Raw genomic sequence first — 27,306 nt, 5'->3', positions numbered from 1 at the left:
CCGGGCACAAACCCGTGTCCCCTGCGTCAGCAGGCGGACTCTCAACCACTGCGCCACCAGGGAAGCCCTGTAACTTGCTCTTTTAACAAAATAACATTTTCCCAAGTTCCTAAGTACTGTATGGGAATATAGCTTTTAATGGCTAAGTAGTATTTATAATATGTATGTAACCCTACTTTGTATAACCAGTTTTCTAATGGTCATTTAAGGATATTTGTAAATCTGGATACACACGTCTGATTATTTTGTTAGCAGATTTCATTTCTAGGAATTCATTCTAGTTCAAAAGTATAAACATAAGACTTTTGACCTAAATTGCCAACCCCCCTTCCTGGTGGTTGCAATTTATATTTCTGCCAGCAGTTACTGAGGAGTGCTTGTTCTCAAACCTGGCTGCTTTCAGAAAATTTTGGAGACTTGAAAAAAAATTTTCTTTTAGTTTCTAACCACAGGGATTCTCCTTGTTTATTATTTTTCCCTCTGGAACAAAATTAAACTTTTACTCACTGTGTATTTAGGCAGTCCTTCCTGCTCCTGGCAAAAATCTGTGTGCCAAGTGTGTGCTTGGTGCTAGGGATCCAATATGAACATGATGTGGTGGTCTCTGCTCTTCTCTTGAGGTCTTGGAAGAAAGATACTTAAACAAATAAACTTAATTGTAGTTTTGGAAACTGCAGAGCTTTCAGAGCTGGCTTTATTATGAGACAGTATACTAGGACACAAGATTTTTAAGATGAATTTTGAAAAAGTAATTTAGGAGGAAAGTAACCAAGAAGAAGTACTTTCTCCTAATGGACAAAAACTCAGTAGCTCAGGAACGCAGTAGGTGGCTTGTTCGACTGAGCAAAGACCCTGTTTTTGAGATGGAAAATCTTTACAGCTTTCTGGTTCGCCTCTAGTTATCAGTTTGGGTTCTTCTCTACACAGGACATCAGCATCTGCTGGCAAACTGAGCCAGCCTCTGAAAGGCCCTGGGTCAGTGTAGTCATTCTTGGGAGGAGATGGACGGGGCATGAAGGCATCTCTGTCAAAAACATTGCTTCCCAGAAGAGGTCCCTGGGGTAGTTGTCTGTCCCTTTAATAATTTTTTAGTGACTTACTAATCAAAAGGGGAGATAGCATTGTCTCAGAAGGAATTGAACATGGCTGTTATTTTCTTTAAACTTAGGACTGTTTTTCAAACCTCAGAATATGGGTGTATATTTTCAGTGGTGCTTTCCATTACATGACCTGATACATGTCCTTTTAATTTCTTTGTCTTCATAAGTTCACAAAAAACCATCTGATTTTATATTTGCAAGTAATCACAAAGTGTGTTTCATCGCTATTTTGCTCATTTTAGAATATTGTGGATAATGCTAGGCCTAAAGAAACAGAACACAAAAGTCTTTCATCATCTCCTGATAAACGAGAGAAGTTTAAAGAGCAGAGAAAAGCCACAGCCAATGTGAAGAAAGACAAAGAGGACAAAGCCTTAAAGACAGATAAGAGACCCAAACAGCCTGATAAAGAAGGAAAGTTAATCTGCTCTGAAAAGGGGAAGGTGTCAGAGAAGAGCCTTCCCAAGAACGAGAAAGAAGATAAGGAGAACATTTCAGAAAATGACAGAGAGTATTCTGGAGATGCTCAAGTGGATAAGAAACCTGAAAATGACATTGTGAAGAGTCCACAAGAAAACTTGAGGGAGCCAAAAAGAAAGCGAGGCAGACCCCCTTCCATAGCTCCTACTGGTGAGTTTCCCAAGTGTGCAATGCCAGAGTGTTCTTCTGTGGTCCGTTGTGGTTCTTTATAACTTCTGTACTTCAAGCCTTTGTTTTTGTGACCGACTTTGAGTCATCCTGTCATCTAAAAACAAGTCATGCCCATAGAGCTGAATTTTATGGGAGACATATATCCAGGTGAACATAAGTTTCAGAAACATGTCCTTGACTGGGCTTCTGGGGTGACAGATAACTCTTCACTAGATCCTTCAGCTTATATGATAAAGCCTAATAAGCTAAGGCCTTTTGCTTTTGCCAATTCAAATGATTTCACTTTAAGTAAGCTTACTAAAACGTAGAATCAGGAAATAGTGTTTTCATGAGTGACATGAAATGGGAAAGGAGAAGTAAATAGGTGTGGGCATCTGGAGGAGGCGACAAGAAAGAACACTGGACCTAGGAATGTATGGGTACATTTGAAATTGAGATCTCTGGAGAGTGATTATGGATCGGAAATTTTCCCTGTCCAAATAAAAAGCTGAGATGGCTAATTGGTAGAGTCAAGGTTAGAGGATTTAGGGAAGAATACACAATTATTTTAAAAAGTTGAAATATGGAATTCTTCTGGAATAGCCAAGAAAGAAACAAACCCTGAATTTTTTCCTAAGGCAAACATTCCTTCTCTAGATTGAGTGGCATGAAGAACCCTCAGGATCTCTAGATTGAACACTGCCTGTAATTATCTGGCAGTGGCCTTCAGACATTCTTGTTTACATGTTCTTTACATAAATATTGAAAAACTGTGAATCCCCTAATTTCTTTTTTTTTTTTTGCGGTACGCGGGCCTCTCACCGTTGTGGCCTCTCCCTTTGCGGGGCACAGGCTCCGGACACGCAGGCTCAGTGGCCATGGCTCACGGGCCCAGCCGCTTCACAGCATGTGGGATCCTCCCGGACTGGGGCACGAACCCGTGTCCCCTGCATTGGCAGGCGGACTCTCAACCACTGCGCCACCAGGGAAGCCCGAATCCCCTAGTTTTAAAGTGATACCTGGGGACTTGCCTGGCAGTTCAGCAGTTAAGACTCCACGCTTCCACTGTGGGGGCCTCTGGTCCGATCCCCGGTCGGGGAACTAAGATCCCACACGACATGTGGCGAGGCCAAAAAAAAAAAAAGTGATACCTGTTTTTTTCTTACAATTTTGAATAGCTGCCAAAGGTAAATTTAAAATATAAAATATGACAAAATATATTTTCATCAAAACTGTGGAACTACAGTTAGCTCATTTGTTGTTCCCTTATGATGCAGAATGCAAAGCCAGTCCTATCTATCAATCCAGACAGCTACACCAGACTTAATTTCTGTGGCAGAAGCTCTACCTTTATTTACTTCAAATAAATGTATTAGTACTTGTTCCCAGTAGACAGCCTTCTTACATCTTCTAATTTTAAGGTATGAAATAAGACAATAGATTGATTTCTTCCTAGATGAAATAAGGCACTTCCCCCTTCAGTGGTTATAAGTGGGTTTCACTCTCAAGATCTGAGCATGCTGGAGTTGTCCCTACGCCTAACTAGGCCCTAGACCTGTGCTGTCCGATATGGTAGCTGCTAGCCACCTGTGGTTACTGAGTACTTGAAATGTGGCTACTCTGAATTGAGATGGGCTGTAACTTGTAAAATACACAAGGGAGGGAATTCCCTGGTGGTCCAGTGGTTAGGACTCTGTGCTTTTTAGCACCGAGAGAGGGCCCGGGTTCAATGCCTGGTCGGGGAATTAAGATCCTGCTAGCCATGCAGCGTGGCCAAAACAAAACAAAAAACCACACTGGTTTTCAAATAGTACAAAAAAAAAAAAAGAAAGAAAGAAAGAAAGAAACAGCCAGGAATGTAAAATATCTCAATAATTTAAAATTATTGACTACATGTTGGAATGATGTTTTGGATGTATTGGGTTAAATAAAATATATTCTTAAAATTAATTTCACTTTTTTCAACTAAAAATTGAAAATTACCTATGTGGCTTCCATTTATGGCCCTCGTATTCCTATTGGACAGCACTGGCCTCATTGGCTTTCTCAGTAGGGTTCCAAGAGAGAATTAAGCTCTAATGCCCAAGGCATCTGTGACCTCTAATGAATTGACTTCTGCAAATTGAGAATGTTAGTAGAATGATAAACCACTCTTGGGAGAATTGAGAAAATAACCTTTGTGTTCTGTTTTCAAATGAGGAACCCTAATTGAGAAAGTCGTGGAGGTTTTAAACCTCTGGGCAGTGTACCATGTTAAGATGTGGGATATAATAGGCAGGCCTTTTTATTAAGTGTAGGATTTCACACCAGATAGGATCAATTTAATAGAGAACTGGAGTTTTCCAAGCTTACTGTTAACACTTGCCTGAGGCATTCCTCCCCAGTCAGAATTTTCTGAAGCAGGATCTGGGAATGCTAATTGTTAACAACCTTCCCAGATAATTCTTACTGTAATAAGAGTTTGGGAAACACTGAAGTTCTGTATGGTCAGCCCCAGTTTGTATGTGGTATCAAAATGAAGAAGGTTTGCCAGTATCTAATATATAGTTCAAATCCCCTTTAAAAATTGCTTGGAATAAGTTCATTGACACAGTGGAGTCTTGAGCTCTCTAGATTGTGCAGACCTTATTGGAACAGGATCTGAGCTGTTTGGGGAAGGTTGTTTGTGTTTAATTTGGAATGTGTGTGATCTCCAAGTTCCCACCCTTGGAACAAAATAATGTTGGCACATTGAGAAGATTGAACACAGGAAGAGCCAAAGAGTTCAGCACTCCCATCAGGTTTGCGTCCTCAGAGCTCAGCCCTGTCTCCTTTGGCCATTTGACATGGCAGATCTGAAGCTGCTGGTCTTAGATGAGTCTTTTCTCTCCCTTCCCCATTCCCCTCCCATTTCCTTCCCTTCCTCCCTCTTCTTTCTCCTGGCTGCTTCTTTCTCTCATTTCAACCCTCATCAGACCCCCAGCCCTACCTTTGCCTCAAGCTTCCCAATTTCTTTTCTTTTCTTTTTTTTAAAATTAATTAATTTATTTATTTTTGGCTGCATTGGGTCTTCGTTGCTGCGCACAGGCTTCCTCTAGTTGCAACGAGCAGTGGCTACTCTTCACTGCTGTGTGTGGGCTTCTCATTGTGGTGGCTTCTCGTTGCAGAGCACGGGCTCTAGGCGTGTGGACTTCAGTAGTTGTGGCACACGGGCTCAGTAGTTGTGGCTTGCGGGCTCTAGAGCACAGGCTCAGTAGTTGTGGCTCACGGGCTTAGTTGCTCTGCAGCATGTGGGATCTTCCTGGACCAGGGCTCAAACCCGTGTCCCCTGCATTGGCAGGCGGAGTCTTAACCACTGTGCCACCAGGGAAGTCCCCCACTTATTTCTTTTCTTTTCTTTTTTTCTTTTGCCTGCCTTTTGGATTCTCACCTTTCCTCATGGGGGAGAACTTCTTAAGTGTTAGGTTTAAAAATACAGAGTAAGGGACTTCCCTGGTGGTGCAGTGGTTAAGAATCAGCCTGCCAATGCAGGGGACGTGGGTTCGATCCCTGGCCTGGGAAGATCCTACATGCCGTGGAGCAACTAAGCCCGTGCGCCACAACTACTGAGCCTGTGCTCTATAGCCCGTGAGCCACAACTACTGAGCCCATGCGCCACAACTACTGAAGCCCCCGCACCTTGAGCCCCTGCTCCGCAACAAGAGAAGCCACTGTAATGAGAAGCCTACACACTGCAATGAAGAGTAGCCCCCGCTGGCTGTAACTAGAGAAAGCCCGTGCGTAGCAACGAAGACCCAACGCAGCCAAAAATAAATAAATAAATAAACTTTAAAAAAAAAAAAAAGAGTGAGTACTATCTAAGGGCTTAGCTTCTGCACTGCTAAATTATGTCAGGGCTGGATTTTCCAGTGTTAAGCAGCCTTGCCTGGCACTGACTATCAAATAGCATAGTCTCCTGAGAATTTTCTGGAATTGTTTTTAAGAGGTTGTAAATGTTGATATTCTTTTTGGTCCTTTAAAATTAGGACCAATGCCAAGCTAACCAATTTAGCAAGTAGAGGTTGAAAATAATAATCAAGCCATAGTCCCAGGGTACACATTTTAAGAATTAGCCTGCCTGGTGGATTTCCTGAGTATTGTATAAACCAAATTTTGATAAGAAGATTTGATTGTGATAAAAATGACTTTTCTGTTGCCTTTGTACCCTCATATTTTAAAGCAGTCACGTTGCGGTATTTAAAGAGAGGGTTTCAGGAGATAAATATATGAATAGAGCTGGGTCATAGGAGAAACCAAAAAGATTCAGGAGGTCAGTCTGCAGGGTGTCTGCATCTCCTAAAAGGAAGTAATTTCTCACCCATTTCACTTTTTTTCCCTTTTGGCTTATGTAAGAATTCCCTTTGAGGGCCTATTTATCATGCAAGGATGTGTGTGGATATTTATATATATGTTTTATTTACATGTAATATGAGGATTGGTCACTAAGAAACTACATACCTATTTTTGTGTGGTTTTATATACATTGTAGCTGTGGACTCAAACTCTCAAACTTTGCAACCAATAACATTGGAATTGAGAAGACGGAAGATATCAAAAGGAAGTGAAGTCCCATTAAAACGTCCTCGGCTTGACAAAAACTCATGTGAGTCTTCAGTTTGTGTATGTGTGGCTAGAACTTGACATCCATTCGGTTAATTCCCCTGTGTCCATCTTGTCCCCTATTCCTTATAGGCACTGATGCTTGTCCTTGATCACAGGGGCTATTGTGAGTGGGATGTGGTTGGATCAGAGGAGTTCTGCTAGAGGAAAAATAAATCTCAGAGCACAAGCTGTGTTAATGTTGGGGTTAGTGGTGTTGTCTCTATACCCATAAATTCCATCTGATACGATTTCCACTGGAAATTTAATGGCTTAGGAAGGGATGGATTTCATATGCTGAGTGAAACTTTAAAAATACTATTTACTGATTTTACTGTATAGTACAGGGAACTATATTCAATATCTTATAATAACCTATAGTGGAAAAGAATCTGAAAAAGAACATATATATATATGTACACACATACATATGTACATATATATGTACATATCTGAAACTGTCACTTTGCTGTACACCTGAAACTATCACAACATTGTAAACCAACTACACTTCCATAAAAAAAATACTATTTATTGATTTTTTTTAAAGTACCCTGTTGGCTCCAGAAAGGATTTGTGATGGCGCTAAGGCTCTGTAAACCTTACTGACTTGGGAAGTTAGTATGTAGACTTCTATGTTGGAAAGCCCCAAAATAAAACTTGTCAAGATTGAGACATGACCTTGGCACATATTTTCAGATCATGAATCCTTAAATTAGGAAAATTATGTCCTGGCAGAAGGACTGTACCTGTACTTAAAACTATAAACCAGGATAGGGTATTTCCTTTCATCATTGATCTAATATTCTAGAAGTCTCTGGTTGAAGCCCTTATAGAGGCAGCCAGTCCAGAAATCTGTAGTAGCAGAATTATTTCTTCAGGTCTCTTGACTACAACTCTCTTAATGGTTTATAGCCCAGGAAAAGTCAAAAAACTACTCGGAAAACACTGACAAAGACTTATCAAGGAGACGGTCCTCCAGGCTGTCCACTAATGGGACCCACGAGATCCTAGATCCTGACTTGGTTGTATCAGATTTGGTTGATACAGTTACTACTGATCCTTTGCAAAACACATCATCTGGTACCAAGGAGCCTGAAGAAGGTGAGTCAGAGTCTGTTCTGGGATGGTCTTGCCAACATGCTCCCTGTCTAATGAGAACCAGTCTAAATCAGTCATTGTGTACTGCCTTATACAAGTTTTAGATGGTCTGGAAATCAAGTTATTGAATTGGCTGCAGTGTTTCTTACATTCTTCACTGAAGATTTAATAGACAAACTTTTGTTTGCATTTGTGATTGGTTTTGCTTATATACGTCTGAATGTTGGGTTGGAGGTGCAGTGCTTGAAGAGCCCTGTTCCTGTCTCTGTCTTTCTGATGCCATCTCACTCCAGTCCCTCTGCCTTTTTGTTAATATTTCTAGCAGATCCTCCCTTCACTTTAGCTTCTTATTAGCCTTCATCTTTGATATGCTCACAGCCCTGGCTATGTGTGCTAGAACCTGTGAATGTATTCTTGTATACCATGAAATGAATGGTTTCCTCTAAAAAGACCCTGGCTTTATCAGTTTTTTTTTGTTTTAAATTATTGATTAATTTATTTATTTTTGGCTGCATTGGGTTTTTGTTGCTGCCCGTGGGCTTTCTCTAGTTGTGGCGAGTGGGGGCTACTCTTCATTGCAGTGCGCAGGCTTCTCATTGCGGTGGCTTCTCATTGCAGAGCACAGGCTCTAGGAGCATGGGCTTCAGTAGTTGTGGCTTACGTGCTCTAAGAGTGCAGGCTCAGTAGTTGTGGCTCATGGGCTGTAGAGTGCAGGCTCAGTAGTTGTGGCCCATGGGCTTAGTGGTTCCATGGCATGTAGGATCTTCCCGGACCAGGGCTCGAACCCGTGTCCCCTGCATTGGCAGGTGGATTCTTAACCACTGTGCCACCAGGGAAGCCCCTTTATCAGTCTTTTGTGGGACTTTTGGTTCTCAGATTATGTACATGTATATGTTCCCCAATCTTTCTCTTTTTCTTCTAGGTCAGTTGAAATCTCCTTTGGAAGCTGGCCAGGTCTCATCTGCACTAACTTGCCACTCCATTGGGGATGGATTGGGGCCTGCAGGCTTGGAGTTGAACTGCAAGTCAATGGGCGAAAACACTATGAAAACAGAACCGGCTTCCCCGCTTTCTGAGTTACAAGAGATTTCTACGGTGGCAGGTTCATATTTAGAGTTAACATAATTCTCTTCTTATACTTTTGCTTCTCCTTTGATTGTGAACTAAAAAAAAATGGATTTTCCTAATGATTTTTTTTACCTTTTATTAATAATATTTTCTTATTTTAATGCTATATACATTTAAAAAATGCTATATACTTGTCATTTCTGATATTGCCAATTTGGGTTTCCTCTCTTTTCTTGATTAGTATAGCTAGGGATTTATCAATTTTTGTTGATAACTTCAAAGAACCAACATTTTACTTTAGTTTTCTCTATTTGTTTTTTTTTTAATGTCATTGATTTCTGTTTTGATCTTTATTGTTTTCTTCCTTTAAATGTTTCTAGAAACATAGGTCATTAATTTTAGGTTTTTCTTCTTTTCCAATATGAGTATTTAAAGTTATAAAATTTCCCACTAAGCACTGCTTCAGCTACATCCTACGAATTTTGGTATGTTGTATTTTCATTTTCATTCAATTCAAAATATTTATGATTTATTCGTTGACTGTGGGTTACTTAGAAGTGTGTTGTTTCATTTCCAAGTATTGGTTTGTTTGTTTTTTTAAATTGATTAATTTTTGGTTGCATCGTGTCTTTGTTGCTGCGCACAGGCTTCCTCAAGTTTCGGCGAGCGGGGGCTACTCTTTGTTGCTGTGCGCAGGTTTCTCATTGCAGTGGCCTCTCTTGTTGCGGAGCATGGGCTCTAGGCGCGTGGGCTTCAGTAGCTATGGCTTGCGTGGTCTAGAACTCAGGCTCCATAGTTGTGGTGCATGGGCTTAGTGGTTCCACGGCATGTGGGATCTTCCCGGACCAGGGCTCAAACCTGTGTGCCCTGCATTGGCAGGCGGATTCTTAACCACTGTGCCACCAGGGAAGTATTTTATAGATACCTTATTGTTACGATTTATAATGTAATTCCATTATAGTCAAAGAACATACTCCGCAGGATTTCAATCTTTTTTGTTTTTGTTTGTTTTTGGCTGTGCCGCACAGCATGCGGGATGTTCCCGACCAGGGATTGAACCTGGGCTGTGGCAGTGAAAGTCTGGAATCCTAACCACTAGGCCACCAGGGAACTCCTGAACTGTCCCCTTTGTAATGTGAAGTATAACTCTGGCTTTGGTGATTGTCTTTTACTTGAAGTGTACTTTGTCTGATATTACTCCAGCTTTCAAAAAAGGTACTCCAGCTTTCTTTTGTTTTTTGTATGCATGGTATATCTATCACTTTTCTTTCAATATAACTATGTCTTTAAGTTCAAAGTGTGTCTTTTATAGATAGATAGTTGGGTTTGGATTTTAACTGCAATGTTTAGTCACATTAAATGAAATTATTGATATGGTTGCTTTTAGGTCTACCATCTCGCTTTTTGTTTTGTTTATCCTGTGTTTTGTTCTTTTACTTCTTTCTTGTTTTTTCAGGTCAATTGAATTTTTTAAAATCGAATTTTAATTCATCTATTAGCTTTTAGCTCTACTTGTTAGCATTTGTTTTAGAGGTTACTCTAGACATAATGATATATATATATATCCTTTTCATGGTTTAGAGTTAATATTGAACCACCTTATGTAAAATGTTGTATAATCCATTAACACCCCCTTTTTATGCTCTAGTTAAGACATGAATTGTATCTATATGTGCTGTAAAGTCCACAATTTAGTATTATAATTTTTGCTCTAAGCAATTATGTATTTTAAAGAATAATACAAAAGAGATAGTGCTTTACACACGTATCTACCATATCGTGTTCTTCATTTCTTCTTCTTCCTCTTTTTTTTTTTCTGTAGTGCAGGTTTCCTGGTGACATTCTTTTGGTTTTTGTTTATTTGAACGTAACTTCATTTAATTTTCATTCTTAAAGGATATTTTCACTGGATATAGAATTGTGGGTTTACAGTTTTTTCCTTTAAGTACTTTAAAGATATTGTTCACGGTCCTCTATTGTTTCTGAAAGGAAGTTAGTAATCATTCATATTGTTGTTTCCCCGGTTGTAATGTGTTTTCTTTCTGGCTGCTTTCAAGATTTTCTTCTTTATCTTTGGTTTTTAGCAGTTTAACTATGATGTATTTAAATTTGTTTTAGTTTTGTATTTAACCTGCTCAAGATTCACTGAGCTTGAATATGAAAATTGATTTATTTCATCAGATTTATGTTAGACCTTTAGATACTGTCCCACAGGTCACTGGGACTCTGTTGTCTTTTTTGTTTTCATTTAGTTTTCCCCCCTCATTTTCAGATGGAAAACTTTTTTTTTTTTTTTTTTTTTTGTGGTATGTGGGCCTCTCACTGCTGTGGCCTCTCCCGTTGCGGAGCACAGGCTCCGGACGCGCAGGCTCAGCGGCTCGGCGGCCTTGGCCCATGGGCCTTACCGCTCCACGGCATGTGGGATCTTCCCGGACCGGGGCACGAACCCATGTCCCCTGCGTCGGCAGGCGGACTCTCAACCACTGCGCCACCAGGGAAGCCCTCAGACTGAAAACTTTTTGATCTGTTTTCAAATTCTTCTCTCAACTCCAATATGCTTTTAAGCCCATCCAGTGAATTTTTTATTTCTAGTACTTTTTAGTTCTACACAATGTCCCTTTTATCTCCCTAAATTCTCTGCTGAGATTTTCAGTCTGTTTATTCATTATGAGCGTAGTTTATTATTTTATTTTATTTTAATTAATTTATTTTTAAAATTTATTTTTGGCTACATTGGGTCTTCATTGCTGCACGTGGGCTAGCTCTAGTTGTGGCAAGTGGGATCTACTCTTCGTTGTGGTGTGCGGGCTTCTCACTCCGGTGGCTTCTCTTGTTGCAGAGCACGGGCTCTAGGCACGTGGGCTTCAGTAGTTGTGGCTCGTGGGCTCTAGAGTGCAGGCCTCAGAGGTTGTGGCGCATGGGCTTAGTTGCTCTGCGGCATGTGGGGTCTTCCTGGACCAGGGCTCGAACCTGTGCCCCTACATTGACAGGCGGATTCTTAACCACTGCGCCACCAGGGAAGCCTATGAGCATAGTTTTGATTGGTGCTGTCTGCCACCATCTAGATTATCCTGACGTTAATCCCCATTGATTGACTTTTCTCTATAGGTGACACTTTCCCTTTTCTTTTTATGTCTAATGTTTTGGACTATATGCTGTGCATTGTGAATGGTAAGTTGTAGTTTGGATTATGTTATGTTCCTCTGAAGAATAATGATTTCTTTGTTTTAAAGGGCAATTCATTTGGCTGAACTCAAACTCCAAGTTCTTTTCCTCTGCAAGGGCAGTGTCTGAAACCTCCGTTCAGTCTTCGAGCCTTAGCTGGTCTTCTTGAAACTCTATACGTTCAGAGATCAGCCATAGATTTACACAGAATTTAAATGCATTAAGTGAGGCCACCCTTTTGTGGCTCTCTTCTTTCTAGGATTTTACCCCTCACTTTCTAGCTGTTGTAGTTGCACTGAACTTTGTCTTCTGTTTCTTTAGCCAGTAAGACTAAAGGGTTTTAGCTACACAGTGCTACTTACTGGAGCCTGCCTTTAGGTGAAAAGCCTCGAAAAATGGGAAACTCACCTAGTGCCCTTCTCTTATTCCAAAATATCCGACTCCTCTTTCTGCCTCTCTTTGTTGCTCTTCAGTGCCTTTAGATATTTGTTTTTTTAATAATTTTTGCCCAGAGTTTATAATGGTTGTAAGCAAAAGGTGTGTTTCTATATGAGGTCTTCTACCATTACTGAAAGAGAAAACTCTACCTTATGATAATAGACACACAGTTTAGGAAGTTGTACATATCCATGGCTACACAGAGGGATTTTTTTCTCTGAAGTAGTGATTGCTTGTTGCATTAATAGCTATTTGGATGTTACTGGTAATACAAACTCTTAGTTTTGGTAATGTTATGTTTGTGATAAATGATCCCTTTTGATGGATATTTAGATTATTTCTGAGTAATAAGAAAGTATTTCAAACAATAATCTAGTGGTAATCCTTGAACGTTTATTTTTGACTGCTTGATGAATAGACCTATAGGATGCATTTTGTAAGTGTGATTGCTGGATTCAACGGAATGCAAGTTTTAAATTGCATCAACAGATCACCTTCAAAATGACCATTCCACTTTATATAATGACCAAGAGTATGGGAGAGTATGTTTTCCCTACATTCTTGCTATCTATGGATACTATTCATCGTTTGAATTTTCTTTAATTTATGTTAACATTAGAAGCAAGGTTTTACTTTTTTTTTTTTTTTTTTGTGGTACGCAGGCCTCTCACTGTTGTGGCCTCTACCATTGCGGAGCACAGGCTCCGGACTCGCAGGCTCAGCAGCCATGGCTCACGGGCCTAGCTGCTCTGCGGCATGTGGAATCTTCCCAGACCGGGGCACGAACCCATGTCCCCTGCATCGGCAGGCGGACTCTCAACCACTGTGCCACCAGGGAAGCCTGGTTTTACTTTTTAAGTTGTATTTTTTAAAATGAGGTTTAGCAGTTTTTCATTTTTTCTTTTTTGCTGTACGCGGGCCTCTCACTGTTGTGGCCTCTCCCGTTGCGGAGCACAGACTCCGGATGCGCAGGCTCAGTGGCCATGGCTCATGGGCCCAGCCGCTCCGCGGCATGTGGGATCTTCCCAGACTGGGGCACGAACCGGCAGGCAGACTCTCAACCACTGTGCCACCAGGGAAGCCCCTTCATATGTTTATTGAATATTTTTATTTATTTATTTTTGTGAATTGTCTTTTCATATTCTTTGCCCACTTCCCCTAGGATTATTTGTTTTTGTTATTGATTTGCCAAGTGTCCTTTGTATATTATTATTATTAGTTAATTTATTTATTTTTGGCTATGTTGGGTCTCTGTTGCTGCACGTGGGCTTTCTCTAGTTGTGGCGAGTGGGGGCTACTCTTCTTCATTTTGGTGCACAGGCTTCTCATTGTGGTGGCTTCTCTTGTTGTGGAGCTGGGCTCTAGGCAAGCAGGCCTCAGTAGTTGTGGCACATGGGCTCAGTAGTTGTGGCATGCGGGCTCAGTAGTTGTGGCACGCAGGCTCAGTAGTTGTGGCACACGGGCTTAGTTGCTCCGCGGCATGTGGGATCTTCCCGGACCAGGGCTCGAACACCTGTCCCCTGTATTGGCAGGTGGATTCTTAACCACTGCGCCACCAGGGAAGTCCCATACATTGGTGTCACTTTTATTTATTGTATTTCATAATACTGAAATTAAAAAATTTAAATCTACTTTCTTTTTTCCTCAGTATTTGAAAAATATAGTTCTGATCATAGTATGTGTATAATCAGTATTATTACATATGCATTTTCCCATATTATAAACTCCATATTAAAATCATTTTAATTATAATATAAGCCACCCTTTAAAGATCTTGATGAGATCAAAATATGTCTTCTACCCATGGCTCATGTTCCAAGGTTTGATTAACATTCATCTTTAAAAATTTGTTTATTTTGTAAAGTTTGACTTATCATTAATTGAAAGAGGTAGAATAGGGTAGAAGGGAATTAGTATAGGTAAATTCTCGTGTTTCCTAAATACCCATGAAGGCTGAAGGACTTGTAGGATAGCCCTCTTGTGGACTCAGCTATATTCTGAACTAAGGCAGATTTAATGGGGGGAAGACGTGGCCTTATTGGAGAATTTAGCCAGAAAAAAGTTATGGAATCAAAACTCATGAAATTCTATTGATGACTTGGTTCTGGACCTGGGAAGTGTTCCTTTGATAAACCTGGGTGGTCTGTAACTTTCTTCCTTCACTTGTGTGGAGAGGATAGGCCCTGTAGTTCCCAGAGTAGAGCTTTCTGGGTATTTATGAGCCCAGAGGAAGAATGAAGAAACTTGTGGAGATTTGTGGGTCATGCATTGTTCGTGAAGATTTGTGGGTCATGCATTGTTCCTGGAGAATAATGTGCAGACAAGCTTTTTGTGAGAGACTCAGGGAAATAGTAGAGGTTAAATGAAATTGTCTTCCTGTAGTTAGGGCCTGAAAGGTGTGAAGAGATGCTGCACACATGGATGTGGAAGCTCTGGTTGTGTATCTTGTTTTGCTCAGTTCGGTTAGAGTGTCCTCTTGACCTGCTAAGTAATAGGCGCTGTGCTAATAAGCATCAGTGGTGGCAGATCAGTCAGACTTAGTGCCTGCCTGGGAGGCATGACGTTTAAGCTGAATCTTGATGGATGTATAGCACTGTCCCATGAGTAACACATGAGGCTTAGGTATTCCAGTAGATGAAACTATATGAATAGAGGATGTAGCACATCTCTTATTAGGCTATTTGAAATGGAGAGAAGGTAGTCAGTTGAATATTTAGTGATTCTGTATTTTGACACTACATACTTGTGACTTCACTTAATATAAGCTATCATGAAATCTATACACATATATACTCATTTGTGTTATAAATCTAATTTATATATTTAATAATAAATATAAGGTTTGAAATTCTTTGCCTTTCTTCTGGAAAGGCAAATTTCAAACATTAAGAGTAATTTAAATTGGGTCCAGTGGTTAGGGCTCAGCGCTTTCACTGCTGTGGCCTGGGTTCGATCCCTGTTTGGGGAACTAAGATCCTGTAAGCTGTGCGCGTGGCAAAAAAAAAAAAGAAAGGTAATTTAAATTATAAATAGAAAATTTTACAGTGTTAAAAGGTTAATGACATTAAAATTTTTTTAATAAGAGTTTTCTGTAAAGACTATGTGTCTACAGAATTGCATACTTTTGTTTGGATAATTTCAATTTAGATTGGAGGGGCAGATTTTCTTCTTTTTTTTAAAAAAATTAATTAATTAATTTATTTTTGGCTGTGTTGGGTCTTCGTTGCTGTGCGCGGGCTTTCTCTAGTTGCGGTGAGCAGGGGCTATGCTTCGTTGTGGTGCTTGGGCTTCTCATTGCGGTGGCTTCTCTTGCTGCAGAGCACGGGCTCTAGGTGCTCGGGCTTCAGTAGTTGTAACATGTGGGCTCAGTAGTTGTGGCGCACGGGCTCAGTTGTTCCGCGGCATGTGGGATCTTCCCAGACCAGGGATCGAACCCTTGTCCCCTGCATTGGCAGGCAGATTCTTAACCACTGCACCACCAGGGAAGTCCCCTTCTTCTTCTTCTTTTTTTTTTTTTTGGTCTTGATCAGATTCTGTGTAGTTAACATAAATGCAGTGGCAGAGCAGTTCTTTGAAAATAGTAAACTGAAAGTACTCAAGTATCATTCCTGGCTCATCCCCGGTGCCTTTATGTTGGTCTTCTGTTCCACTGGGTCCAGAGTGTTTTGCCTCAGCCATGTGAGCTTGTGGATACAAGGACTCTCTCCTTTCTTGCTGAGCCTCCTCTCAGTGGCAGGGCTCCTCTCCTCAGCCTACTTTCTTTCCTGTGGGGGAAATTATTAGACTTGATGCGCAAATTTGGTGGAAATTTAATCTCAGAATTTAGTAGTCCATGTTTTGGCATGGAAAACTCTCTATAACAGCCACGTCCCTTAACTCAGCAGACTGAGCTCTTCATTATGCTGTCTTAAGGGTGGTGTTACATTAGACATCCCTTGAAATTGGAAATGAATTGTTCCTACGCCACTGGGAAATATGCTGAGCAGATGAGATGAGCGAGAGGACTAGGTCAGAGGCTAAATCCCAGTGCTTGTTTTAAAGTTTTCACACACATACAGTTTCTGTCTCATGTCAGTTAATTTAGCTGCATCTCTGGTTTGTGGAGAAGATGGAAATAAGTTAAAGTGAGGGTGGCACAGGTGAGTCTTGGGAAAGATGATAGGAAGATTTTTTGTTGTCTTCTTTATGTTGCACGTAGGATTTTCTGGGGAATAATTTTGAAACCACTGCAACTAACTGAAGCACTTGCCCATTTTCCAAGAGAGTGTATAGTAATGGTAATGGTCCAATTACCTGGATCTTGAGCTATGAGGAGTAAAAGCAGCATGGATCCCATTGCTGTTCTCTTCTGGAGTAGGCTCTAAGCTGTTTGCTTTCATGACTTAAATGCCAGAGGGGAATGCAGTTGAAATTGTTCTACTTGGGTAAGCATTTGTGTATTCTGTAAAACAGAAATTAGAATAGATGTCTTTAGAAGTTGCAATCTCAGATTAGTCTCTAAATCTGGGCCCAGACTATTTGGTCATTCACAGATAACCAGGGCTGTTGGAAAATGGGCTGCCGTCCATTCATTCATTTCAGTCAGGGAATATTTAACAAGTACCTACTAAGTGGCAGACTCTCTTCTAAGCTGTGTCATTTGTGAATATTCTACATGAACCATAGAATGAACAAGAGAGAAGACCCAATAGAAGTACAGGCTTATTCAGCTAATTTTTTTTTTTTTAACTAAATACCTGTTAGAAATGGGGTACTACCACGAGGTGTAGTGTCCCATTGTTATGTTGTTAGTTATAAAATGAATAGGAAGTTATTTGTCACAATTATTAAATGTTTATAGATGATTTACTTGTAAATTAACCAGGTTAGTTTCAGTGTAATGCCTATAATAGTTCTTGCAAATGATTTATTTTTAAATTAACGTGGTCCGGTTTAGTGTAATGCTTACGATAGTTTAGGTTTCAGACACTTGTGTTCTTCCATGTTTTCTTGAATAGGAGAGTCATTGACCTATAGCCATTGTAGTTTGGGGAGTTGGGAGTGTCTGTGGTCAGACATGTAGTGGTTGAACATTGGCTGAGAATTCATTGTTCTGGGGGTTAGAGAAATGAATGAGACATCTGGTCAATGTTCTTGTAGGTCTTTCTGTCCAGAGGAATGAGTAAGACTGCAGGTACCTGCATTACAAGAGAGACAGTTAAGGTGGTGTCATGAGAAATACTTAAAACTATGGGAGAGATAACTGACAGTGATAATGTGTGCCTGCCACATGGAAGTTGAACTCAGGATTAGCTTGTTGAGCCCTTACTATATGCCTTGGAGCTCTGCTGTCAGTGAATGGGGCACTCTTGGTCTTAGTGTTCATTAAATGCTCTTTGGATCTGACTATGGAGAGAGGTGATATTTAGGTTGGTGGTTTGGGGGCAGGGGTGGAAGAATATCGAACTTGCACAGGGCCTTGAAGGATGAGTATCACTTAGGTATTTGGAGATGGAGGCAGAGCAGTATCAACAGCATAATCATAGGGTGTTTTCTGAGACTATTAAGTGTGCTTTCTGACTTAATTGCAGGCTTCCTGAAGTGGGTTAAGGCTGAGCAGGTAAGTTTCTGCCAAACTGAGGTCAGTTGCTTTGAGTTGCTTTTCTGTTTATGGAGCTATTGGAAATGCTTCGTTTGCAGGATAGGCAAATAGCCATCAAATGTTCACTTGGATCTCTGTTGGTAAGGTTGCTTTCCTCCTACTTAGCTGTTCTGTGGCCTTAAGGCATTTTAAAGTATTTTTTTTATGAATTGTTTGACAGTAAGTTGCAGACTTTTACCCCTGAATATTTTGATGTATATTTCCTAAAAAATGAGGGCATTCTCTTATGTTACCACAATTATCAAAATCAGGACCTTATTCAAACTCCACCACGGATTTCATTGGCACCTTTTACCTCATTTATGGAAGTGATCTTGTCTTCATTCAGCACTTTCTTTTATCGTAAGTTGCTTTTTTATATTCATAAATTTGTAGAGAAATCTAGAAAAGTACAAGAACAATGAAACTAACATTCATGTTTCCCACCACCCAGAACTGTTGGTATTTGGTCATGAGTGAGTGCCTCAGGTCCTTACTCTGGCCCGCAGTGGCCCTGCTTCTTCTGGCCACCTGTAACCTCTCCAGTTTCATCTTTCCTCAGTCTCTCTCCTTCCTGCTGTCTCTGCTCCAGCCACAGGCCTCCTTGCTATCCTGTAAGCACAGCAGGTACACTCTCACCTCTGGGCTTTCATTTAGCACGCTTATTATTATTATTTTTAAAATATTTTCTTGGGCTTCCCTGGTGGTGCAGTGGTTAGGAGTCCGCCTGCCGATGCGGGGGACGCGGGTTCGTTCCCTGGTCTGGGAAGATCCCACATGCCGCGGAGCGGCTAGGCCCATGAGCCATGGCCGCTGAGCCTGCGCGTCTGGAGCCTGTGCTCCGCAACGGGAGAGGCCACAGCAGTGAGAGGCCCGCGTACCGCAAAAAAAAAAAAAAAAAAAAAAATATATATATATATATATTTTCTTGGCCGTGCCGTTACGGCATGTAGGATCTTAGTTCCCCGACCAGGGACCGAACATGCGCCCCTTGTATTGGAAGCGCAGAGTCTTAACCACTGGACCACCAGGGACATCCCTCAGCACACTTTTATTGAATACCTTTTATTCCCAGCCAGAGCAAAATGGATCCATTGGAAAACTTATTTCATCAGTCAGTCAGTGGGTAACATTTATCATCAGATCATTCATTCAGTAATTGCTTGAGCATTTCTTAGGTACCAAAACTTTGGAGGGGGGTGAGAGGAAAGCTGGAAGCATTAATGAAAACACAGAAAGATGAATAAGTTATCTCCTTGACCTCAGAGAGACACTTACAAGAATGGATCGTTCTGGGGCTTCTCTGGTGGTGCAGTGGTTAAGAATCCACCTGCCAACGCAGGAGACATGGGTTCGAGCCCTGGTCTGGGAAGATCCCACATGCCACGGAGCAACTAAGCCCGTGCGCCACAACTACTGAGCCTGCGCGCCTAGAGCCCACGAGCCACAATTACGGAGCCCAAGTACCACAAATACTGAAGCCTGCACGCCTAGAGCCCGTGCTCCGCAACAAGAGAAGCCACGACAATGAGAAGCCTGCACACAGCAACAAAAAGTAGCCCCCGCTCATCACAACTGGAGAAAGCCTGCGCACAGCAACGAAGACCTAACACAGCCATGAATGAATGAATGAATGAATGAATGAATGGATTGTTCTGGATACTTCCAGTTGACTAGTGGTGAATAGCATTATTGATTGATCATTGTCCAGCTTAAGCATTTCTAGATCTGCCATAATGTTGACAGCTTTTTCCAAACAAAATTTCAAGTACGTCCTAGTTTTTGATGTAGTGATTCTTTTCCAACATATATGATCAGATAAAGAATCTATTTGGAAAATAAAGGTGAACAGGTATTTTAATATTTTCTAAGATATTAAAAGTTAAATCACATCAGTTAATCATTAGTATTCTTCATTGAAAAACAACATGGCAGGAACTTAAGATCATTACAGACTATGTGCACTTAGTATGGTCATCACTATTGAGTCATAAGGAGACAGCAATGAAAGGTTTTATTTAATGATGCTTTTTAAAATTTAAATTTGATTTTTCACAATTAGAACACTAAGGAATACTAATTCTTTATAAGTACTACTTCTTGATGAATTTTCACAACTACTCTGATGTAAAGGCAGTTAGGACGCTTATTTAAAAATTATTAGGGCTTCCCTGGTGGTGCAGTGGTTAAGAATCCGCCTGTCAATGCAGGGGACATGAGTTCGAACCCTGGCCTGGGAAGATCCCACATGCTGTGGAGCAACTAAGCCTGTGCGCCACAACTGATCCTGTGCTCAAGAGCCCGTGGGCCACAACTACCGAGCCCACATGCCACAACTACTGAAGCCCTCGCACCCAGAGCCTGTGCTCCGCAACAAGAGAAGCCACGACAATGAGAAGCCTGCGCACCACAACGAAGAGTAGCCTCCACTCACCGCAACTAGAGAAAGCCCACATGCAGCAGCAAAGACCCAAAGCAGCCAAAAATAAATAAATTTATTTTTAAAAAATTATTATATGAAGAGTCGTTTTGCTGGGGTTTTTTCCCCCTGCATATTTCAAAACCAATATATGCTAGGAAAAATTAAAACTAAGTAAAAGGAAAAAAAAAGGTGAAAAGTCCTCCCTTACTCTTCTCACTCTTGAAGGAACCATGGAACAGTTTGATATGTGGTCTTCCATCCTTCCACACATGGTTCTGCGCATATGCAAACATACACGTACCCATGCAGCTTTTCTTTTAAATAAATTTATTTTTTTTTAATTTATTTTATTTTTGGCTGCGTTGGGTCTTCGTTGCTGCGTGCAGGCTTTCTCTACTTGTGGCGAGCAGGGGCTACTCTTCGTTGCAGTGGGCAGGCTTCTCATTGCGGTGGCTTCTCTTGCTGTGGAGCACGGGCTCTAGGCACGTGGGCTTCAGTAGTTGCAGCACGCGAGTTCAGTAGTTATGGCACATGAGCCCTAGGGCACACGGGCTTCAGTAGTTGTGGCGTGCAGGCTCAGTAGTTGTGGCTCACGGGCTCTAAAGTGCAGGCTCAGTAGCTGTGGCGCACGGGCTTAGTTGCTCTGTGGCATGTGGGATCTTCCCAGACCAGGGATCGAACCCATGTCCTCTGCATTGGCAGGTGGATTCTTAACCACTGTGCCCCAGGGAAGCCCCCCATGTAGCTTTTTAAAAACACAATAATAGGGGGCTTCCCTGGTGGCGCAGTGGTTGAGAATCTGCCTGCTAATGCAGGGAACGCGGATTCGAGCCCTGGTCTGGGAAGATCCCACATGCCACGGAGCAACTAGGCCCGTGAGCCGCAACTGCTGAGCCTGCGCGTCTGGAGCCTGTGCTCCGCAACAAGAGAGACCGCGATAGTGAGAGGCCCACGCACCGCGATGAAGAGTGGCCCCAGCTTGCCACAACTAGAGAAAGCCCTCGCACAGAAATGAAGACCCAATGCAGCAAAAATAAATAAATTAATTAATAAACTCCTACCCCGAACATCTTCTTAAAAAAAAAAAAAAAAAAACACAATATTAGAATCATATTCTTATATTAGTCAATGGCTTGTCATTTAAATTTATAGTATTTTTCCATGTCAGTTCATAGTTCTTTCACGATTACACATGACTTATTTTGTTGGGTGGGTATTCCATAATTTATTTAGCTATCCACTGCTGAAAGACATTTAAGGTATTTCTAATTTTTCACTATTAATTCTCCCTGTTTTATAGAAGAGCCTAGTACTTGGCAAGAAGGGGTAACTTAGCCAGAGTTAGAGTAGCACATTTCCTAATAGCTGGGTCATTCTGACTCCCATCTTCTGACTGAGTACCTAATGCCATGTGATGAGATGCTGGGTGCTATATAAATCAAGTGATGTGAACACAGTCCCTGCCTTTAGAGAGGTTGCGCAGTGTGTGACACAGAACTCGCGCTGCTCTCGAGGGCACTTGTTAAAAGCAGTGTGTATACTCTGAATAAGAGGCTTAGGGTGGCCTACTAAGAAGAGCAGTGTGTGGACAAGTGATGTCAGTACTCCAGGCAGGGTGGTGCCTTTGGAATTCTTTAATTTGAGGTGGGGAGGAAGTGTTGATCTGGAAATTGAATGGTTTTCCTGGTGTTTCTTTTGGAACATGGGCTTAGTGGTGAGTACAGGACATCCAGAAAGATTGCTGGGTTGGGGGGGGCGTTGTTGAGAACTCATTCACCAGGAATGTGTTATGTAAGTAAGCAGGAAGGAGGGCGGGATCATCCTCAGAAACATCCAGCGAGGCCCCTGGAGGCCAGGATGCTGCTGTTTTAGTCATTGTTTAGAGGTTGCTGTCCTGAGCTGGTGCCAGTCTTGGAATTTCTAACTTGGGGTGGAGTCATGATCTGAGAGATTAGTGTGAAGGAGGCTCTTGGGCAGCAGGAGGAAGAGCTGGGAAGGCAACACTATCTAGTCTAGAGCGGAAGAGGGGCGTTAGCTACATATGGAGCAGCTTTTGCATTTGAGGCAGCTCTGCCATCTTGTGGAATAAATGCTCAGTGATTTTTGTGAGGGTTGAGTGTGGATAGCCTTGGCAGGGTTGCTTTCCTCACACTTAGCTATTCTGTGACCTCAAAGTATTTTTTAGATGTATTTTAAAGACGTTTTTATTTTGAAATAATTTAAGACTTATTAAAAAATTGCAAAAATAATAGAAAAAATTCCTGTATATGTTCAACCAGATTCCATGCTTAGTTGCTCTGCGCCATGTGGGATCTTCCCGGACCAGGGCTCGAACCCACGTCCCCTGCATTGGCAGGTGGATCCTTATCCACTGTGCCACCAGGGAAGTCCCTCTATGCATTTTCATAATAATGTTTTCCCCCTCTGTAACCATGCATGGGGTCATACAGTATGTACTGGGCAACTTCCTGTTTTCATTTAACAGTGTATCTTGAGATTATCCATCAGTATCAGTAAGTACAGAGCTACTTCATTCTTTTAAATGAATAATTAGGATTACATAGTGCAGACTTTCCATAAATTATTTAACTGTTCCTCTGTTTATGGACATTTTGTTATTTTTTTCTATTTTATTTTTTTTTGCGGTACGCGGGTCTCTCACTGTTGTGGCCTCTCCCGTTGCGGAGCACAGGCTCTGGACGCTCAGGCTCAGCGGCCATGGCTCACGGGCCTAGCTGCTCCACGGCACGTGGGATCTTCCTGGACTGGGGCACGAATCCGTGTCCCCTGCATCGGCAGGCGGACTCAACCACTGCACCACCAGGGAAGCCCCATTTTGTTATTTTTTTATTCTAAACATTTGACTGGACTAACTGAATATTTAAATCTGTTTAACATTTCTCTTTGGTTGCTTTTTGTTGCTTTGCAGCTGAGAAAGTTGTTCCTTCGCAGACCTGAAAAAAGTTTTATTCGTTATAGAATTTCAAGTACATGTCAAAAAGTATTAAAGTACTGGGGTAATGTGGTGTCTTTGTTGACAAGAATACCAACTGTATTAGGGGTCACTGCTGAGGAAACACAAGACGATGATCCTTATTCTCTGTCTGGAGAAGTGACAAACAGCAGATCCAGGAGCAGATCCGCAGTGCTAAAGGTGGGGTGCAGTAGATAGTCATTTGTGCCAGGAGTTGATAGCACATGGTCCCTGAGAGCCAGGGCCATCTGGATGCCTTCCTGCATTCGGAGTGAGCTGGTTCTGAGTGGAAGTAAAGACTTGGCTGAGGCAGTGAGGAATGGCAGGGAGCGGGCACAGCCTGAGCAGTGGTGCAAGCTATGAGAGCATAAAGCAGATGCTGGGGCCAGCAATTGGCTGGAGTAGCTGCTGAGGGCTCATTGTGGATTAATTAATGGGAGATGAGTTTGGAAAGCAAGATGGTGCTTAGATTGACATGGGCTTAGAATTCCAAACTGAGTATTGCCAGCCAGAGTGAATACCATCATCATAGTCAATTCAGCTGTGAGGTTTTGAGGTACTGGCAGTGGGTATACAAAACAACTACTGAAGCCCGCATGCCTAGAGCCCGTGCTCCACAACAAGAGAAGCCACTGCAATGAGAAGCCCGTGCGCCACAACAAAGAGTAGCCCCCTCTTGCTGCAACTAGAGAAAGCCCACGTGCAGCAATGAAGACCCAACACAGCCAAAAATAAATAAATTTAATAAAAGGGGGCGTTATATAGGGCATTATTTCTAAGCCAAGTTTCAGAAAACATAGTTTAAAAACCTTTTTTATTATAAAGGTGATATATGCTTATCATAAAAGGGAAAGTATAAAGCATTGCCCCAGCAAATAGAAAACAAGAGAGCTTCTGATCCTACTCTGTGTTATCTATTGCTGTGTGACAATATTACTACCAATATAGTAGCTTAAAACAACATATTTATTTTCTCACAGTTTCTGTGGGTTGAGGAGTCTAGGCACAGCTTAACAGGGTTCTCTGCAAGGCTGAAATCAAGGGGCTGGCCAGGGCTGTGTTCTCATCTGAAAAATCTACTGGGGAAGGGTCTGCTTCCAGGCTCACATGGCTGTTGGCAGCATTCAGTTCCTTGCAGGCTGTCAGACTGAGAGGTACAGTTTTATTATTTTTTTAAATACTCCTTCTTCCTCCCTCCCTCCCTCCCTCCCTCTCTTCTTTCATTCTTTTCTTTCTGTTTATTTATGGCTATGTTGGGTCTTCGTTGCTGCGCGCAGGCTTTCTCTAGTTGCAGTGAGCGGGGGCTACTCTTCCTTGCAGTGCCTGGGCTCCTCTTTGTGGTGGCTTCTCTTGTTGCGGAGCACGGGCTCTAGGTGTGCGGGCTTCAGTAGTTGCAGCTCGCGGGCTCTAGAGCACAGGCTCAGTAGTTGTGGTACACGGGCTTAGTTGCTCCACAGCATGTGGGATCTTCCTGGATCAGGGCTCGAACCCATGTCTCCTGCATTGGCAGGCGGATTCTTAACCACCGCATCACCAGGGAAGTCCTGAGAGCTACAGTTTTTTAGTGGGCGCTCTCAGTTCCTTGCCACATGGGCTTCTCGATAAGAGTAGGTCACAGCATAGCAGCTTGTTGCATCTAGCCCGCAAGGGAGAGTGCCTGCTAGTATGATGGGTGTTACAATCTTATATAACATAATTATGAAAGTGACATGCTGTCACCTTTGCCTGTTCTATTAGAGGCAAGTTATAGGTCCTGCCCACACTCAAGGAGAGGGGATTACACATGGGCATGAATACCAGGAGACAGGATTATTAAGAGACATTTTATAGTCTGTTTCTACCCTTCCCCCCAAAAAAAAAAGAAAAAAAAAAGAGAACATTCCTTAGAGTTATGCCATTATTAAAAACAAATGCAAATTCTGTGGACCATTTTGCCCCTCATATACCAAGGTATAGTAGTAATTTGGGAGAGGCAAGAGCAGAGGGTGACTTGGGATTTTGAGCCTGGGAGCCTAGGATAGAACTCTATGCTTTGCCTCAATTCTTCCATACAAAAATCCTCAACATGAGGAAGAGCACAGCATTTAAATGGTAATACCCATAACTACTTGCAAATACTGATTTCCATACTACTTTCTAAAACAAAAGTAAATTGGTGTCAGTAGTTTACCCTCTATCCCAAGGATAATTTGATTACCCCTGGCTTTTGAACCAGGCTCCCTGGAGGATTTTTTTTTTTTTTTTAATTTATTTGGCTGTGCTGGGTCTTTAGTTGTGGCATGTGGGATCTTTGGTTGTGGCATGTGAGATCTAGTTCCCTGACCAGGGATTGAATCTGGGCCCCCTGCATTGGTAGCACTGAGTCTTAACCACTGGACTACCAGGGAAATCCCACTCCCTGGAGGATTTTATTTACATATTTCCTGCCCTTTGTCACCTAGTAACTGCTCTCATGTTGACAAAGGACCATAGTATCCCTAGAGTGGATGATGTCATTTAGCTGGTGCCATCAGTGACGTATGTTCCAATGAACTGTCCTCCCATTGGGAAATAGACACTGCGTGTGAGACGTGGGATTTTTGTAGACTGTGGCTCAGCAGGCCCTTTTGGCAACCATTTCTCCTGGTTGCTTGACCGTGCTTCCATCACCATATTTCTTTTGTCACAGGAACACCATGCTGGGGAGGAGTGTAATATAATATATAACATAATTGTATTCTTTCTACTGTGAAATAATATGGGTATTATAACATGGAAGAATAGGAAAAAAATCAATTTTTTTTACCTTGGAATCTCAAATGCAAAACGGGTACCATTGTTTATATTCTTACTATTCTAAACAAAAAATACACTATTTTATATGTTATTCTTATATATAATTTTTTGCTGAAACTTTGTTTTGAGGGTTTTCTTTAGCATAGTTATGCTATGCATATTCTGTTTTAAAATTCTTCCTTTTAAAATTTAAAACAGGGCTTCCCTGGTGGCGCAGTGGTTGAGAGTCCGCCTGCCGATGCAGGGGACACGGGTTCGTGCCCCGGTCTGGGAAGATCCCACATGCCATGGAGCGGCTGGGCCCGTGAGCCATGGCCGCTGAGCCTGCGCGTCCGGAGCCTGTGCTCCGCAACAGGAGGGGCCACAACAGTGAGAGGCCCGCGTACCGCAAAAAAAAAAAAAAAAAAAGTAAAACATTTTTACTGGTTGCATCATTTTGCTGTTCCTGTTGTGCTTTTATTAATTACTGCTAACACCTCAGTGCTTGATTAATAAAGTGGGGCAATTAGATGTTAAATTTTGTCAGGTCGTGCCCTGGTACATGAATCCCTGGCTGGGATTATGCATAACTTTGTTGGAAGCAAACAACTGTGAGGTCAGTGCCAACCCAGATGATGGCTAATGTTCAAGTAACCTATTGCAGTTAGTAATAGGCTTTCCCTTCTAATACCTCGTGGAATCATGTGGGAGCCTTGTGAAATAAGTATTTTTATTCCCATTTAATGATAAGGAAACTGTCTTGGAGAGGCTAGCTCTCTTGTTTGAAGTAGTAGTACACTGAGATGAGTACTGTAGGAGTAAAGAATGGAGCACATTCCTCATTTCAATATTTTAGAATAAGGAATGGACAGAACTAACTGTAATACAAGTAGAAAGGGACAGATACTACAAGATTTATTTTCCATGGAGTACTTATGGGAATTCAGAGAAGGCAGGATAGAGTGTTTTTTGCTCAGAGACCAAGGAAAAAGCATCGTACATGTAGGTGGCCTTTGAAGGCTGAACAGGGCTTGGTTTGCATGTGGGAGAGGTGTGCCAGAGACCTGCACTGGCTGAACTGGCAGGTTTCATTGTGCATACAGAGGGCTTATTTGGCTGCCATATGGGAAAATTAGGATAAAATTGTGAAGTCTGGAAAATGCAATTTTTCATATCTCTAAAGAATTTGTTGGGTTCAGCTTGCAAGACCTTCATGAAAAAAGGAGCAGTCACTTAAGTCTTGGGGTGTTTGATCTACTTCTTCATTTGTGAGTCTGAAGTTATAGTTTTATTTTCTTTTTTAAATATTTATGTTATTTATTTATTTTCCTTATTTTTTGCTGTGCCAGGTCTTTGTTGCAGTGCGCAGGCTTCTCTCTAGTTGCAGCATGCAGGCTCCAGGGCACGTGGGCTCTGT

General features: G+C 41.8%; 1 protein-coding gene across 3 annotated transcripts in view; it reads left to right on the top strand.

Annotated features, from left to right (window-relative positions):
• PHF20 (PHD finger protein 20) overlaps nt 1–27,306 on the top strand; it is a 135,659-nt gene that overhangs the window by 57,600 nt on the left and 50,753 nt on the right. For all 3 annotated transcript variants that reach the window (XM_032604835.1, XM_032604833.1, XM_032604834.1), the window contains 4 exons: nt 1,343–1,730; nt 6,238–6,351; nt 7,263–7,451; nt 8,371–8,550. In XM_032604835.1, coding sequence (XP_032460726.1) covers nt 1,343–1,730; nt 6,238–6,351; nt 7,263–7,451; nt 8,371–8,550 — 871 coding nt within the window. The remainder of the gene's footprint in view (nt 1–1,342; nt 1,731–6,237; nt 6,352–7,262; nt 7,452–8,370; nt 8,551–27,306) is intronic.

Source organism: Phocoena sinus, chromosome 15 (assembly GCF_008692025.1).
Source record: "Phocoena sinus isolate mPhoSin1 chromosome 15, mPhoSin1.pri, whole genome shotgun sequence".
Classification (NCBI taxonomy): domain Eukaryota; kingdom Metazoa; phylum Chordata; class Mammalia; order Artiodactyla; family Phocoenidae; genus Phocoena; species Phocoena sinus.
The sequence above is the reverse complement of the archived record's forward strand: the minus strand, read 5'-3'. Positions and strand labels throughout refer to the sequence as shown.